Raw genomic sequence first — 15,728 nt, 5'->3', positions numbered from 1 at the left:
CTACCCATGCTGTGCCATGCCCATGCAGTGTCCGTGCAGTACCCAGTGCAGGGCTCAGCCCCGCCCTGCCATACCCATGCTGTGCCCTTGCAGTGCCCTTGCAGTGGCCATGCTGTGCCATACCCATGCTGTACCCTTGCAGTGCCCTTGCAGTGGCCATGCTGTGCCCATCGAGCACCCAGCATAGCACCCAGCCCCCCCCCATGCCAGTGCTGTGCCCATGCCCATGCAGTGCCTGTGCAGTGCCCGTGCAGTGCTGGCAGAGCCATTCCCACCAGCAGGGCAGGATCTGGCCATGCCCCCTGCCCATGCCTGGGGCTGGCACTCACCAAGGAGTAGCAGGGTCAGGGGCATGGTGGGCAGCGGGTGCCGGGTGAGGGGCGCTGGGCGCCGGCGCTGCAGGGAGGGGAGGGCGGATGGGGCCGCGCAGCCGGCTCAGCAGCCGGGCCAAGGATGACTCAGTGCGTCCGGCTCAGCCGTTCCTGGGGAGTGTGGGGACACGACGTCACTCGCCCCCCACGCACGGGGCTGGGCTGGCAGCAGGATGGGGTGCAACGTGGTCTGGGGGGGGGTGCACAGACCCCTGGATGCTCCAGTCACCAGGGACACTCAGGTGCAGCATCTTCCTCCCAGCCCGGCCCAGCCACGGCCCGGGCATGCAAGGGTTAAGGCTGGAAGAGCTGGGCGCCACGCACAGCCTGACACCCCGGGGACACACGTGCACTGGCGCACACGCGCCCACGCGCCTTGCTGTCCGCACGGGCAGAGGCGCACGCCCTGCTGTTGCACGGCCACGTGCACAGACGCACACGCCCTGCCCTTGCACAGCCACATGCACAGACGCACACGCCTTGCCTTTGCACAGCTACGCATGCACATACCCTTCTGTTGCATGGCTACCCGTGCACACCCCCCCCCACCTTTGCACAGCCACACGTGCACGAGTGCACATGCACTGCTGTTGCGCGGCCACACGCACACACATGCTCTGCCATGACACAGCCACACATGCACAAACGCGCTTGCACTGCCGGTGCACGGCCACATGCGCACAGGCCCTGCCACGGCATGGCCACGTGTGCACAAATGCATGCATACTGCTGGCGCATGGCCACACGTTCACACGTGCCCTGCCACGGCACGGCCACATGTGCGTGGTCGCATGTCCTGGCGTTGTATGCACACATGAATGGAGGAACACACAAAGCCACACATGCACATGTGCCACCGTTGCCCAGTGGGGACAAACAGGGGGCACAGCAGGGCAGTACTGGGAGAACAGTGGGCTACACTTGGGGGGGGGGGGTCATAGGGTCATACTGGGGGGCGCAGCGTGGCTGTACCCTGGGGTCAGCATGGCTGACTGGCGAACCAGCGGGGCTATAATGGGAATCATCAGGCCATATCAGAGGGGAACACTGGGGACATAGTGGGAGCCATTGGGTCAGACTGGGGGGACGTTGGGGCCACACTGGGGGCATCAGCAGGGCCATATTGGACATGACAGGGCCATATCCGAAGGGAACAACGGGACCATACTGGGAGTCAGTGGGCCACACTGGGGGAATCATTGGGTCATACTGAGGGGGACAATCAGGGCCATCCTGGGGGCAATATGGGCGTCACAGGGCGACACTGGGTGCCAGCAGCACCATGCAGGGGCCCCCCCACCCTGCCCACCACCCCAGGGTGACGCAAGGAGGAGCGGGAGCCAAGGTGGGTGGGTGCCGGGGCAGGGGGGTGGGTTTATTGGCGGGTGCGCGGGCAGAGGGGGCAGCACCCCCGGGCGCTAGAGCTCCTTGCTGAACTCGTGCAGCACAGCGCAGCCCAGCCAGGCGCGGGGGCCGCTGCGCCGGCGGTACCCGGCGCCCTCCAGCAGAGCCCGGGCGGCTGGGGCGCCGGCGGGCACCCGCAGCACCAAGCGCTCGTAGCCCTGCGCCCGGGCCCGGCCCTCGAGGAAGGCGAGGAGACGGCGGGCAACGCCGGCGCGCCGGTGCCGGCGGCCCACGGCCAAGCGGGAGAGCTCGGCCTCCTCCTCGCTGGCGCGGGGCTCCAGGGCAGCGCAGCCGCGTACCGCCGCCTCGCCGGGGGCCACGGCCACCCAGAGCCCCGCGGCGGGCAGGGGCCGCCGGTGGGGCCCGCGCCAGGCAGCCGCCTTGAGCAGGGCCCCGCTCAGCGCCAGCGGCAGCAGCAGGGCGGCGGGCAGCGAGCCCAGCAGCAGGCGCAGGGCGCTGCTGGCCACCGCCAGCAGCAGCAGGGCAGGGGGCCGCGTCAGCACGTGCAGGATCAGGCGGGTCTCGGCGTCCTGGAAGGCGTCCTGGGGAAAACACAAAGGGAAACGGGGGCGTTGGGGGGGGGGGGTGCAGGGGTACCCAAGGGTACACCATAAGGGCACACCCCAGGGTACACACGTTGGGGCAACTGGGGGCACCGTAGGGGCAGGTTGCAAGGCACCCATAGGCAGTTGCAGGCACCCCAGGGTGCATCATTGGGGGCTGGTTGCAAAGGCACCCTAGGGTGCCCCGGGGCAGGGCGCACCTGGAGCAGCTGCAGGACGGCGGGGGCTTCGTCGGGCCGCATGGGACGGATGGTGAGCGGGGCGGCGGACGCTGGCATGGTGGAGGTGTGCTGGGCTGCCAGGATGCTGCGCCGCGGGGGTCAGGGGGTGGCACCCCCCTCCCGGCTCCCCCGGGTCGTCCTGCTGTGAGGGCAGCAGTGACCTCCGGTACCCCCCTCCCATACTGTCCCCCAGCCTGACCTCAGGTCACCCAGTGACATCTGGCCCCAATGTCCTCCCGAGTGCCCCCTATCCCGGCCTCAGGGCCCCCTAGTCTGATCCAAGCCCCCCCCAGTGCCCCCCAGTCTGATCACAGTGCCACCCCAGTGTCCCCTATCCCGGCCTCAGGGCCCCCTAGTCTGATCCAAGCCCCCCCCCAGTGCCCCCCAGTCTGATCACAGTGCCACCCCAGTGTCCCCTATCCTGGCCTCAGGGCCCTCTAGTCTGATCCAAGCCCCCCCCAGTGCCCCCCCCCAAACTCAGGGCTCCCCAGTGCCCCCCAGTCTGATCACAGTGCCACCCGAGTGTCCCCTATCCTGGCCTCAGGGCCCCCTAGTCTGATCCAACCCCCCCCAGTGCCCCCCAGCCTGATTTCAGGGCCGCCCAGTGACACCCAGTGTCCCCCCCCCACTGCTCCCCATCCTTCCCAGTGTCCCCCACCCTCAGCACCTCCCTCGCCCCCGCCCTTTGGCAACGGTGGTACAACCGGCCCCCCCCACCCAGCCCCGCCCGGTGGTGCGGCCCGCTGCCCCCCGCCGCCCAGCCCCCCTCGCGCCGTCCGGTGGCACGGCCCGCTTCCCCCCCCCCCGCCCCCGGCACGTGGGGCGGCCGCGCTCCCCCCCCGCCGCCGATGGACCCGCCCAGGCCGCGCCGCGCCTCTCACCGCCGAGCCGCGGCCGGGCCGCGCCGCACCACGCAGGCGCCGCCCGCCGGCCCCGCCCCTAGCGGCAGTTGCCAGGGTGCCCTCCTCCCTCTACCCCCCCTCCCCCCGCCCCGCCTGCGCGTGCGCACAGGGAAGGAGGAAGCGCCCGCCGGGACAGCAGCGTTTATTGAGCCGCGCCGGGAGGACCCAGGTGTCCGGAGGAGCCAGGCGTCCTCCGACCCCCCTCCTCCTGCGGGTCCTCGCCCCAGCGCAGGGGGGACCCAGGCGTCCTGGAGCCCATAACCCCCAGCGCAGGGGGGACCCAGGCGTCCTGGAGCCCGGCCCTCCCAGGGCACGCACCCCAGTGCAGGGGGAACCCAGGCGTCCTGGAGCCCATAACCCCCAGTGCAGGGGGGACCCAGGCGTCCCAATGCCCGGACCTCCCAGGGCACGCACCCCAGTGCAGGGAGGACCCAGGTGTCCTGGTGCCCGGCCCTCCCAGGGCACATACCCCAGTGCAGGGGGGTCCCAGGTGTCCTGGTGTCCGGCCCTCCCAGGGCACATACCCCAGTGCAGGGGGGTCCCAGGTGTCCCAGTGCCCGGACCTCCCAGGGCACACACCCCAGTGCAGGGGGGACCCAGGCGTCCCAATGCCCGGACCTCCCAGGGCACGCACCCCAGTGCAGGGGGGTCCCAGGTGTCCCAGTGCCCGGACCTCCCAGGGCACACACCCCAGTGCAGGGGGGACCCAGGCGTCCCAGTGCCCGGACCTCCCAGGGCACGCACCCCAGTGCAGGGGGGTCCCAGGCGTCCCGGTGCTCGGACCTCCCAGGGCACGCACCCCAGCGCAGGGGGGACCCAGGCGTCCTGGAGCCCGGCCCTCCCAGGGCACACACCGCAGTGCAGGGGGGACCCAGGCGTCCTGGAGCCCGGCCCTCCCAGGGCACACACCGCAGTGCAGGGGGGACCCAGGCGTCCTGGAGCCCAGACCCTCACAAGGTCATACAGCCTTTGCAAGAGGACCTGGGTGCTCTGGAGGCCAGACCGCCCTGTGACATGCACCCCCATGGAGGGAGGACCCAGGAGTCCTGATGCTCAGTTCTCCTTGGGGGACCTGCACAGGGGTACCCAGGAGTCCTGGGGCTGAGCTCATCATGGCCCCCACACCCCAGCACCCAAGGGACCCAGGAGTCCTGGTGCTGAGCCGCCTATGGCTCCTGCACCCCATTGCTGAGCAGATCCAAGAGTCCTGGTGCTGAGTTCATCATAGCTCCCGCACCCCAGCACCCAAGGGACCCAGGAGTCCTGGTGCTGAGCCCCCTGTGGCTCCTGCACCCCAGGGCCCAGGGCTGGCCGTGGAGAGGACCCCGGCGTCCTGCCCTGGGGTTGGGCCCCGCTCAGAAGGTGTGAACCAGCTGGACGCTGGGCACCGTCTGCACGATCTGGATGGCGGGCAGGTCCGGGGCCGGGGGGCCAGGCAGGAGCTGCACCATGGCAGGACCACCAGCAGGCCCTGGCATTGCCCCAGTGCTGCTGGGCGCCCCCCGCGCCTGCGCGGAGAGCTGGCCCCCGGCCCCCGGCACATTCTCCAGCACCTGCAAAGTGGGCTCGCTGCGGATGATGAAGAGTTTCTGCCCACCAGGGGCCTCATCCGGCGGCAGCTCCGGCAGGTTTTCCACCTCCTGCACGCAGAGTCGCGTCTGCTCGCCATCGGCGCCGCGCAGCACCAGCACGTTCTGCAGCCCCTCGGCCGTCTGCAGCATCTCCAGGTGCACGTCCTGCACCCCAGCCAAGCCGCCCACCTCCGACCCCGGCCCCAGCAGCTCCTCGCCCTGCCCGCTCTGTACCACGATCACGTCCTGCCCCTCTGGCAGCCCCGCAGCACCCCGCAGCTCGGGGCCGCTCGGCAGGCTCGGCCCTGTCACAGGCTCAGAGGGTTGGGACAGGGTTTGGAGCTGCACCCGGGTGCCCTCGGGGGTTTGGAGTTGGACGTTCGTCACCTCGGGGGTCTGGAGCTGGACATTGGTCACCTCCGAGGGCTGCGGCAAGGATTGGAGCTGGACACCGGTCACCTCCGAGGGCTGTGGTAAGGTTTGGAGCTGGACATTTGTCATCTCCGGGGGCTGCGGCAGGGCTTGGAGCTGGATGTTGGGCATCTCGGAGGGCTGCGGCAGGGCTTGGAGCTGGACGTTTGTCACCTCGGTGGCCTGGAGCTGCACATTGGCCATCTCAGTGGCCTGGAGCTGGACACCGGTCACTTCAGAGGGCTGCGGCAGGGCCTGCAGTTGGATGTTAGTCACCTCGGATGGCTGCGGCAGGGCTTGAAGCTGGACATTTGTCACCTCGGTGGCCTGGAGCTGCACATTTGTCACCTCGGAGGGCTGCGGCAGTGTTTGCAGCTGGACGCTGGCCACCTCGGAGGGCTGCGGCAGGGCTTGCAGCTGGACGCTGGCCACCTCTGGCGGTGCCGGCAGAGCCTGCACCCGCAGGGCGCTCACCTCTGCCGACGGCTGCTCAGGGACGTTCTGCAGCACGATGACGCTGGCCCCAGGTGCGAGGCCTGGTGCCCGCTGAGCGCCCGCCAGTGCCTGGATCTGCACACCGGGCAGGGCTTGCCCCGCACTGGGCACCAGCAGGATGCTCTGCCCGGCTGCCGGCGGTGGGTTGGCAGGCGCCACCGCTTTCGGACCCTTCTCCTGCCGGCGCGGGGCAGCTTTGCTGGGTGGTGCGGGCAGCAGGGCGAAGCCAGGGCTAGCAGCTTTTGGCTGCGGCGCAGGGAGGAGGATAAGCTTCTGCGGCGGGTGGGGGACACTGGGTATGAGCTGCAAGCCCTGTGCCGTCTGCACCAGCAGGAAGGTCTGGGCGTTGGGGGCGGTGGGTGGGCTGCCCACCTCCAAGCTGAGCGCAGCGGGCTGAACGTGGGACCCATCTCGCACGGGCGGCACCTTGGGGGCGGCAGGCGCCTTGGGGCCAGCGGCATGGGTGCGGAGGTGACGCTGTAGGTAGGAGGCCATGACAAAGGCCTTGGAGCAGACAGGGCACTGGTAGGGCCGGGCGCTGGAGTGGGTGCGCTGGTGGAGCTGGAGGTTGGAGGAGTGGGTGAAGGTCTTGCCGCACTGGGCGCAGGCATAGGGGCGCTCGCCGGTGTGGGTGCGCTGGTGCTGCCGCAGGTTGGAGGTCTGGGTGAAGGCCTTGCCGCACACCAGGCAGGCGTAGGGGCGCTCGCCCGTGTGCAGCTGCCGGTGCCGACGGAGGCAGGAGGTGTTTTTGAAGGCCTTGGGGCAGTCCGGGCAGGCGTAGGGGCGCTCGCCCGTGTGCAGCCGCAGGTGGTACTGGTAGTGTGAGGACCACTTGAAGGTGAGGCCGCACTCAGCGCACTTGAAGGCTCGCAGCCCCGTGTGCACCCGCTGGTGGATGGAGAGCAGCGAGGAGCGCTTGAAGGCCTTGCCACACTCGGAGCACTTGTAGGGTCGCTCGCCCGTGTGGTCGCGCATGTGGTAGCGCAGCCCCGAGGAGCCCTTGAAGGCCTTGCCACACTCGGTGCACTGGTAGGGGCGCTCGGCGGGGGCTTGGGCGGGCTCAGGCGCCGTTTGGGGACATGTCACCTCGGCCTCAGCCTGGATGAGCTGCTGCTCAGCGGGGTGGCTGCGTTGGTGGCCCAGCAGGCTAGCCAGCTGCATGAAGGTCTTCTCGCAGACCGAGCACTTGAAGGGACGCTCGCCGGTGTGGCTGTGCTGGTGCCGTGCCAGCCCAGAGCTGTTCTTGAAGGCTTTGCCGCACGTGGGGCAGTTGTGCGTCGCCGTGGGCGCCTCGTCACCACCAGGGCCCGGGCCGGGTGTCCCTACCTCCAAATGGCTCTGCTGGTGGCCCAGCAGCAGCTCCTCGCTCTTGAAGGTCAGCTCGCAGTCACCGCACTTCCAGAGCATCTCCACTGTCTCCACGGCCTCGGGAGGTGCCAGGAAGAGCGGCGGTGGGGCCAAGGGGCTGCCGGGCGGACGGGCGGCGTGGGTCTGCAGGTGTTTCTGCAAGTAGGCGTCCGAGACGAAGGCCTTGGAGCAAGCCGGGCACTTGTGCGCCCGGGAGCCGGCATGGGTGCGCTGGTGAAGGAGCAGGTTGGAGGAGTGGGTGAAGGTCTTGCCACACTGGGCGCAGGCGTAGGGGCGCTCGCCGGTGTGGATGCGCTGGTGCTGCCGCAGGTTGGTGGACTGGGTGAAGGCCTTGCCGCAGGCCGTGCAGACGTAAGGGCGCTCGCCCGTGTGGATGTGGCGGTGGCGGCGGAGGCTGGAGGAGTTCTTGAAGGCCTTGTCGCAGGCCGTGCACTTGTAGGGCCGCTCGCCCGTGTGCTGGCGCACGTGGTACTGGTAGTGTGAAGACCACTTGAAGGCCATGCCGCAGAGCGCGCACTTGAAAGCCCGCAGCCCCGTGTGGACGCTCTGGTGGATCTGCAGCAGCGAGGAGCGCTTGAAGGCCTTGCCGCACTCGGAGCACTTGTAGGGCCGCTCGCCCGTGTGGCTGCGCTGGTGGTAGAGCAGCGCCGAGGAGCCCTTGAAGGCCTTGGGGCACTCGGAGCACTTGTAGGGCCGCTCGCCCGTGTGCGTGCGCTGGTGGTGGATGAGGCGCGACGACCATTTGAAGACCTTGCCGCACTCCAGGCACTCATACTGGTGCTCGCCGCCGCTCGCCGCCGCCGCCGCCGGGCCGGGCTGCATCTCGGCCAGCTCCAGCTGCTGGGCTCCCACCATGGCGCCGGCCCTGCGGGGACAGGGCCGAGCTGGGCGAGCGTCTCGGGGCGCCGCAGGGCTGACCGCGGCCCCGCGCCAGGGTCAGGCTCCGGCCGGGCGCCAAGGCGCCCCGGCCCTGGAGATGGGTGCCGACCCCGGCCCGACTTGGGGCCACGGGGGCGGGGCCAAGCGTGGGCTGTGGGCGGGGCCAGATGCGGGGGGGGCAGAGGCAGGCCAAGGTGGTGGGCGGGGCCAGACACAGGCTGTAGGTGGGGCCAGGCACGGGTGGGGCAGAGGCAGGCCCGCCAGTGGGCGGGGCCAGGCGAGGGGGGTGGCAGGGGCAGGCCTGTCGGTGGGCGGGGCCAGGCGCTGGGGGTGGCAGGGGCAGGCCTGTCGGTGGGCGGGGCCAGGCGCTGGGGGTGGCAGGGGCAGGCCTGTCGGTGGGCGGGGCCAGGCGCTGGGGGTGGCAGGGGCAGGCCTGTCGGTGGGCGGGGCCAGGCGCTGGGGGTGGCAGGGGCAGGCCTGTCGGTGGCCGGGCCAGGGCTAGGGCTGTGGGCGGGGCCAGGAGCAGGGTTGAGGCAGGCCACGGCGGTGGGCGGGGCCAGACGGTGGGCGGGGTCGGCACCTGGCGGCTGCCCCTGCCGCGGCTCGGCGCAGGTCCGCGCGCCCCTCCCCCGCCGCGTCGGCGGACAAGAAACACCCGGGGCACGGTGGCCGCGTTCCCTTTAAGGCTCCTCCCCACACACACACACACACCCCTCCGCGTTCTGCGCAGGCGCCTGCGCCTTTAAGGTGGCGGCAGCCCCAAAGGCCTCCCCCCCCTCCGCCCCCCACTCGAAGGCCGCCCCTCCGCCCGCCGCGGCCCCGCGCGCCCTCACCTGGGCGAGGACGGGCCCCCCGCGGCCGCCGGTGCCCCGGGCCCTTCCCGCGGCGGGGGAGGGGCCGCTGCGGCCTCCCGGCGGCCCCCGCCGGCAGACACCCACCCCCGGCGGCGCGCACGCCAACGGCCGCGCCGCGCGAGGCCCCGCCCCGCCCCCGCCGCGCGCGCCCATTGGCCGCCGCCCAGCGCGCGGCGCCGCCTGGGAGTTGGAGTCCGTGGCGCCGCCATCTTGGCGCCGGCCGGGGGGCAGGGTCGGGGTGGGGGGGGGGCAGCGCGGGACACCGGGTCGCGGGGCACCGGCATGGAGGGGGATACCGCGTGGGCACCAGGCAGCGGGGAAGGGAACCCGGGCACCGGAGCACCGGAAGGGGGGACACCAGGGCTCATGGCCAGGCATAGCCTGGCCTGTGGGGCCAGCCCCAGCCCTCGGCGGGGCCCGCAGCCCCCAGGATGGGGCAGGGTGCCTGGAGCCCCTCGGGCGCTCGTCTCCCCGGGGTGCCCTTGGGGAGGAAGGAGCCTAAGCTGGGGAGAACGTCACACCTTTAATTACAGGCAGTGCCCCTGCGAGCCTGCCTGCGCACCCCTACACACACACACAGACACACACACACACACATGCTGCAACCCCTCACAAACACACCTACACCCCTGTACGCCCCTCCCCACCCCTCTTTCACACTCCCCTTGCAAACACACACCCCTTTTCACATCGCCTTGCACAAACGTACCATACTTCACACCCCCTCTACCCACCCTCAGCCTCTTCCTGCACCCTGGAGGGCCGGAGCTGGGGGGGGCAGCTCAGGGCCCCCCACCCGGCTCCACAGGGGCCAACCCCCTAGTCCCCCCTGGGGCCACCATCGGGGCCACTGCTGGGGGCACCATGGTGATGTCCGGGGCCTTTGCCGAGGTCGCCCCTGGGGCCACCAGTGTGACATCCGGAGCCACCAGGGTGGTCTCCGAGGCGGCCGCGGGGGCTGGCTGCAGCCAGGGCCGCCGCACGGCCGGCAGCACGGCACGTGGGGGGCTGCGGTGGGCCGGCTCAGGGGCTAGCAGCCCCCGCAGCAGGCTGCGGGCGAGAGGGCTGAAGCGGTGCCAGCGAGGCGGGCAGGGCCGCCGGCCCTCCGGGTCCCGCAGCCACCGCTCGAAGGCCCGGTAGTGGCGGTCGGTGGCCGTAGCCCAGGGGAAGTAGCCGGTGAGGGCCACGAAGAGGAGGACGCCCAAGGCCCAGGCGTCGAGGCTGGGCTGGGCAGGCAGGTGGCGGCCCGGCGGCAGGCTGCACAGCTCGGGCGGCGCGTAGGGCAGCGGGGCCGACGGGCGCTCCACGGGGCGGCCCAGCGGCCGGCTCTGCCCGAAGTCGCTCAGCTTCACCCGCCGGCACTCGGGGTCCAGCAGCAGCACGTTGTCGGGCTTGACGTCGCCGTGCACCAGCCCCTTGGCCCCCATGAAGTCCAGGGCGCTGGCCAGCTGCAGGGCACAGCGCCGCACCCGCACCTCGGGCACCCCGACCTGCGGCAGCCCTGCTGTGGCACGCGGCGGGTGGCATCCGCTGCACCCAGCCCCTGTGTGCCTGGTGACCCTGGCCCCTGGCGCACCCTATGTGCCCAGGGCCTGTGGTCCCCATTGCACCCAGTGCCCTGGTCCCCAGTGCCCCCAATGCTCCAGTGCTAGTGGTCCCCAGGGCGCCCTTTGTGCCCAGTGCCCCTGGTCCCCTGTGCATCCAGTGTGCCTAATGCCCCTGGTCCCCAGGGTGCACCCAGTACTCCTGCTCTCCAGTGTTCCTGGTGCCCCTACTTCCCAATGATCCCAGTATACCCAGTATCCCTGGTCCCAAGTCCTTCCTGTTTGCCTAGTGCCCCTCATCCCCAGCACACTCAGTTCTCCTGGTCTCCAGTGCTCCTGGTGCACCCAGTGGTCCCGGTCCCCAGTGCATCCAGCGCTCCGGTTCTTAGTGCTTCCAGTGTACCCAGTGCCTCAGTGTCCCCTGTCCCGTTTGCCCAGTGCCCCTGGTCCCTAGTGCTCCCGGTGCACCCAGTGTCCCTGCACCCTCATGCACCTACTGCCCCAGATTCCCTGGTCCCCCAGTGCTGCTGCAGCCATGGGCCCCAGTGCCCCCAGTATCCTCATACCCTAGTGCACCTAGTGCCCTGCATTCCCCCATCCTCAGTGTTCCCAGTGCCCCCAGTGCCCCTGCACCCTAATGCCCCTATGTCCCACAACCCCTGGGCCCCAGTGCTCCTAGTGCCCCCTCTGTCCATGGATTCCTGGTCCCCAGTGCTCCCAGTTTCTCCTAGTCTCCCCCACCCCAGTTTCGCTCTTGGACCCCTCTGGAAGCTTCCTTTGTTCTCCCAATCCCCTGCACTGCTCCCAGCCCTCCTGTCCCTGAGCCCCCTCCTGCCTCCAGTGCTCCCAGTCCCCCAGTGTCTCCAGCCCTCCTGTCCCTCAGTTCCCCCGGTGCCCCCCCATGCCCCTCCCCCAGTGCTCCCAGTCCCCCAGTGCTCCTGCCCCTCAGTCTCCCAAGTGCCCCCATGGGCCCCAGCACCCTCAGGCCCCCCTACCCGCACTGCCCCCAGCCCTCCTACCTCCAGTCCCACCATTGCCCCCAGTGTCTCCAGCCCTCCTGTCCCTCAGTTCCCCCGGTGCCCCCCTGTGCCCCTCTCCCAGTGCTCCCAGTCCCCCAGCGCCGCAGCCCACCTCAGGCTGGAGGATAGAGAAGAGGTCCCGGGCCAGGGCGAGCTCCTGGGCGAAGACGTAGTGCCGGGGGGTCTGGAAGGCGATGCCCAGGGCGCCCGCCACGCAGGGGTGGGCTGCCAGGCTCAGGGCGATGCAGTACTCGGAGAGGAAGGCCTCGAGCCCCCCTGCCCGCTTGGCCACGAACTTCAGGGCCAGCGGGGTCCCTGGGGGGGGGGGCACAAAGAGCCCGTCACACCCCTGTCACACCCCTGTCAATGCCGATCACACCTCTGTCACATCTCATTGAACGCACCCTCCCCCAATGCCCTGCTTGGCCATGAACTGCTGGGCCAGCGGGGTCCCCTTGGGGGCGAGGGGCCCGTCATACTCCTGTCGCGCCCCCTCAGCACCCAAGCGCACCCCTGCGCAGTGCTCAGCTACGAACTTCAGGGCCAAAGAGGTCCCGGCAGGGGCCCAAGGGGACAATCACACCGCAATCATACACCCCCTGGTCACCCCCAATCACACCCCATTTTGCCCACATACACCCCTGCTTGGTCACAAACTTTAGGGCCAATGGGGTCCTCAGGGGTGGATGGATATTAAGAACCCGTGACACCCCTGTGCCATCCTCATCACCCCTGTTAGCACCCCATCAACCTCCCCTCACCCTCCCATCACACCTCCATCAATACCAGTCACACTCCCATAACAGCCCTAATAACAATCCGCTACCTGTCACCCCCTAATCGCACCCCACTGCACCCACAAATATCCCCAGGCCCTTGAGGGCCAGCGGGGACCCAAGGGATGGAGAAGCAGAACCTGTCAACTCTCCCCTCGCCATCACACCCCACTCACTCGACTGTCACCCCCCTCATCAACCCCTCTCCCCCATCATACCCCTATCACAGCCCCGTGCTCCCCCATGCCCTGCTTTGCCTTGAAATTCAGGGCCAAAGGGGTCCCATGGCAGGGAGAAAAGAGCCCATCACACCCCCATCATTACACCCCCCCATCACACCCCTATCACATCCCCCTCACCCCACCATCACATCCCCTTCACAGCCTATCACACCTCACCGCATACCCCATGTGGCCACAAATTTCAGGGCTGGGGGGCATCCCTGGGGGTTGCAGCACCAATCAGACCCCAACACACCCTGTACTCCAGTTCACCCACACATTCAGCAGGGCTGGGGGGGAGGACCCGCACCCAGCAGCTCCCATCACACCCCACCAGCACATGACACACCCCCATCACACCCCCACCCCAGCCCAGCCGTACCCCGCTGCTGGTGCAGGGCCAGGACCACGTGGCCGAAGGCACCCTGGCCCAGCAGCCCCAGCACTCGGTAGGTCTCCGACACCTCCAGGCAGGGCAGGTTCTGCGCCGTCAACGCCGTCAGCTCGTCCAGCCACTGTGCCAGTGCCATGGCTGCGGGGACAGGGACACGCACCCACGGCGTGGGCGCTGTGAGCACCCATCATGTGGCCTCTCACAGTGTCAGCAATGCAAGCACCCATGGCATGAGCACCCATAGCGCAAGCACTGTGAGCACCCATGGCACAAACACCCATGGTGAGGGCACTACGAGCTCCTCTGGCATGAACACTCATGGCATGGGCACTGTGAGCACACACGGCACAAGCACCCATGGTGTGGGCACCCACAATGCAGACACTGAGAACACCTATGGCATGAGCACCTCTGGCATGAGCACTCATGGCACGAGCACTGTGAGCACCCTTGGCACAAGCGTCCATGGTGTGGGCACTGCGAGCACCTATGGCACAGGCACCCATGGTGTGGGCACCCACGGCGCAGACACTGAGAGCACCCATGGCACAAACACCCATGGTGCGGGCACTGTCTGCACCGTGGGGCACCTTGGGGCATCCTGGAGCACAGCATAGGCACCCCACCCTATAGGCATCATGGAGCACCCTGGGGAACACTGTTGGCACCCTGGGGTACAGCAGGGGCACTGCAAGTCATGGGCACCCTGAAGCACTCTATAGCATGGTCACTGTGGAGCACCCTGTGGCACCTCAAACTATGAGCACCCTGTGGCACCCAGGGGCACAGCATGGGCACCCTCAGGCCACCCGGGGTCACCATGTAGCACCACTCACCATGAGGCACCCCACACCATGGGCACCATGGGGCACCATAGGGCACCCTGGGGCACAGCATGAGCACTCTGGGGCACCCAGAGGCACGTGGCCCCTCCTCTTGGCCCCTTCTCACTTGCCCACCGAGCAACACCCCCGAAATAGGACCCAGGTGTCCTGGCCCTCTGCCACCCCTGCCACCGCCCCCCCCCCCCCCCCAGGGGCCCAGGGGGGACTCATGCATCCTGGCTGGGCAGGAGGTGCTGCAGGGTCATACCTGCCCCTGCTCTAAGCAGATTTGCCTCCCACCCCCAGCCCCACCTACCCCGCCAGCCCCAGATTTGCCCCCCCAGCCCAACCTACCCACCTACTCTAATCTGCCCCCCCAGCCCTAACTGCCCCCTAGATGTAGACAAATTTGCCCCCCAGCCCTGCTTGTCCCCTAGCCCCAGATTTGCACCCCCTAGCCCTACCTGATATCTCCAGCCTAGATTTGCACCCACTGCCCAGATTTGCCCCCTGGGCCCTACCTGCCCCACCTATCCAGATTTGTCCCCCCAGTCCTACTTGCCCCCTTGCCCTATTTGCCCCCCCCCCGGCCAGATTTACTTCCCTTCTGGCCCTACCTGCTCCTTCAGCCCCAATTTGCCCCTCCCCCCAGCCCTACTTATCCCCCAGCCCAGATTTGCACCCATTGCCCAGATTTGCCCTCTGGGCCCTGCCTGTCCCCTCCTGCCCTCCCCCCTCCCCCCCCCCACCCTGATTTGCACCCCACAACCTGATTTGCTCCCCTGGCCCTACCTGCCCCTGTGGCTCCAGCCTTGCAGTCCCAGTCCGGGAACAGCAGGCACCGCTGCGCGGGGCTATTTTTAGCCCCCCCTCCCCGGAGACGCCCCCCGGATGCCTGGGTCCCTGCGTGGGTGGGGGCGGGGGGCGATAGGGGCAGAGCTTGGGGAGGCACCCATGGGTGCCCCGTGGCCACAGACACGTGTTGGGCTCTCCCAGGTCCTGGGCGATGGGGCAGTGTGACACGCGTGTGCGTGTGAATATAGGGGCATATGTGTGTGCGTGTGTGCGTGAGTGTGTGTGTGTGAGTGTGTGTGCACGAGTGTGTGCGTGTGAGCGTGCACAGGGAGATGCACGCTTGTGTGCGCCTGTGTGTGTGCAGACAGGCACGCCTATGTCCGCTCATGTGTCTCCACGTACCTGCGTGTGCGCGTGTGCAGCACACGCGTGTATAGGTACACAGGGGTGGGTCTGCGTGGGCCTGTGGGGAGGGATGGGGGGGCTGCTGTTTGGGGAGGGGTCCTGTCTGGGGAGTCTGTGTTGGGGTTCTGTGTGCTGGGGAGGGTCCGATGTTTCAGAGGGGTCCCTGTGGGGGAGGGGTCTGTGTGTCCGGGAGTCCCTGTGGGGGGGGGGCTGTATAGGGCCCCATGTGGGGTCTCTATTTGGGGTCCCTTCAGGGAGTCCCATGGGGGAGTCCCTATGTGGACTACCTGTAGCGAGCCCCTTTAGGAGGTCCCTGTTGGGGGAGGTCCCTGTTTGGGCGGGGGCTTGTGCGGGGGGTCCATGTTTCAGGGTGTCTGTTGGGGGAGGGCCCTGTCTGGTGGGGGGGCTGTATAGGGCCCCATGGGGGGGTCTCTATTCGGCATCCCCTTAGAGAGTCCATTGGCGTGGGGGGGTCCCTGCAGGGGAGTCCCTTTAGGGGGTCCCTGTCTGGGGGGGGTGGATGTAATTTCGGGTCCCTTTAGGGGGCCCCTGTCTGGGGGAGGGATGCCATTTCGGGTCCCTTTAGGGGGTCCCTGTCGGGGGAGGTGTCTGAGTTTGGGGGTCCTGATCAGGGGGAGGGCCTGTAGCAGGGGGTCCATGTGCGGGGGGGGGGGTCCCTGTGTAGGGCCCCATGGGGGACTCCCCTTTTGG

At 69.0% G+C, this 15,728-nt stretch overlaps 3 protein-coding genes across 5 annotated transcripts; all 3 read right to left on the bottom strand.

The window, feature by feature from the left end:
* Window positions 1-30: 30 nt before the first annotated feature.
* NAT14 (N-acetyltransferase 14 (putative)) lies at window positions 31-3,505 on the bottom strand. Of its 3 annotated transcripts, none has more exons than XM_068923559.1 (3): window positions 3,441-3,505; window positions 2,539-2,701; window positions 31-2,317 (listed from the first exon to the last, which is right to left on the bottom strand). In XM_068923559.1, the coding sequence occupies exons 2-3, from the start codon at window positions 2,614-2,616 to the stop codon at window positions 1,790-1,792; spliced, it is 606 nt and encodes a 201-aa protein (XP_068779660.1). In that variant the 5' UTR covers window positions 2,617-2,701; window positions 3,441-3,505; the 3' UTR covers window positions 31-1,789. The 3 variants fall into 3 exon arrangements, with proteins under 3 accessions (XP_068779660.1, XP_068779662.1, XP_068779661.1); XM_068923561.1 differs by having other exon boundaries at window positions 2,539-2,698; window positions 3,441-3,492; XM_068923560.1 differs by lacking the exon at window positions 3,441-3,505 and having other exon boundaries at window positions 2,539-2,838.
* An 83-nt stretch (window positions 3,506-3,588) lies between these two features.
* On the bottom strand, window positions 3,589-9,103 carry LOC138063679 (zinc finger protein 628-like). The gene is made up of 2 exons (XM_068923460.1): window positions 9,019-9,103; window positions 3,589-8,171 (listed from the first exon to the last, which is right to left on the bottom strand). Exon 2 carries the CDS (start codon window positions 8,159-8,161, stop codon window positions 4,817-4,819), a length of 3,345 nt encoding a protein of 1,114 aa, XP_068779561.1. The 5' UTR covers window positions 8,162-8,171; window positions 9,019-9,103; the 3' UTR covers window positions 3,589-4,816.
* Window positions 9,104-9,544: 441 nt separating this feature from the next.
* On the bottom strand, window positions 9,545-14,748 carry LOC138063684 (serine/threonine-protein kinase SBK2-like). Its single transcript, XM_068923540.1, has 4 exons — window positions 14,610-14,748; window positions 12,982-13,131; window positions 11,715-11,917; window positions 9,545-10,529 (listed from the first exon to the last, which is right to left on the bottom strand). The coding sequence occupies exons 2-4, from the start codon at window positions 13,127-13,129 to the stop codon at window positions 9,822-9,824; spliced, it is 1,059 nt and encodes a 352-aa protein (XP_068779641.1). The 5' UTR covers window positions 13,130-13,131; window positions 14,610-14,748; the 3' UTR covers window positions 9,545-9,821.
* Window positions 14,749-15,728: the final 980 nt, after the last annotated feature.

Source organism: Struthio camelus, chromosome 34 (assembly GCF_040807025.1).
Source record: "Struthio camelus isolate bStrCam1 chromosome 34, bStrCam1.hap1, whole genome shotgun sequence".
In the NCBI taxonomy this organism is placed as follows: Eukaryota; Metazoa; Chordata; class Aves; order Struthioniformes; family Struthionidae; genus Struthio; species Struthio camelus.
The sequence above is the reverse complement of the archived record's forward strand: the minus strand, read 5'-3'. Positions and strand labels throughout refer to the sequence as shown.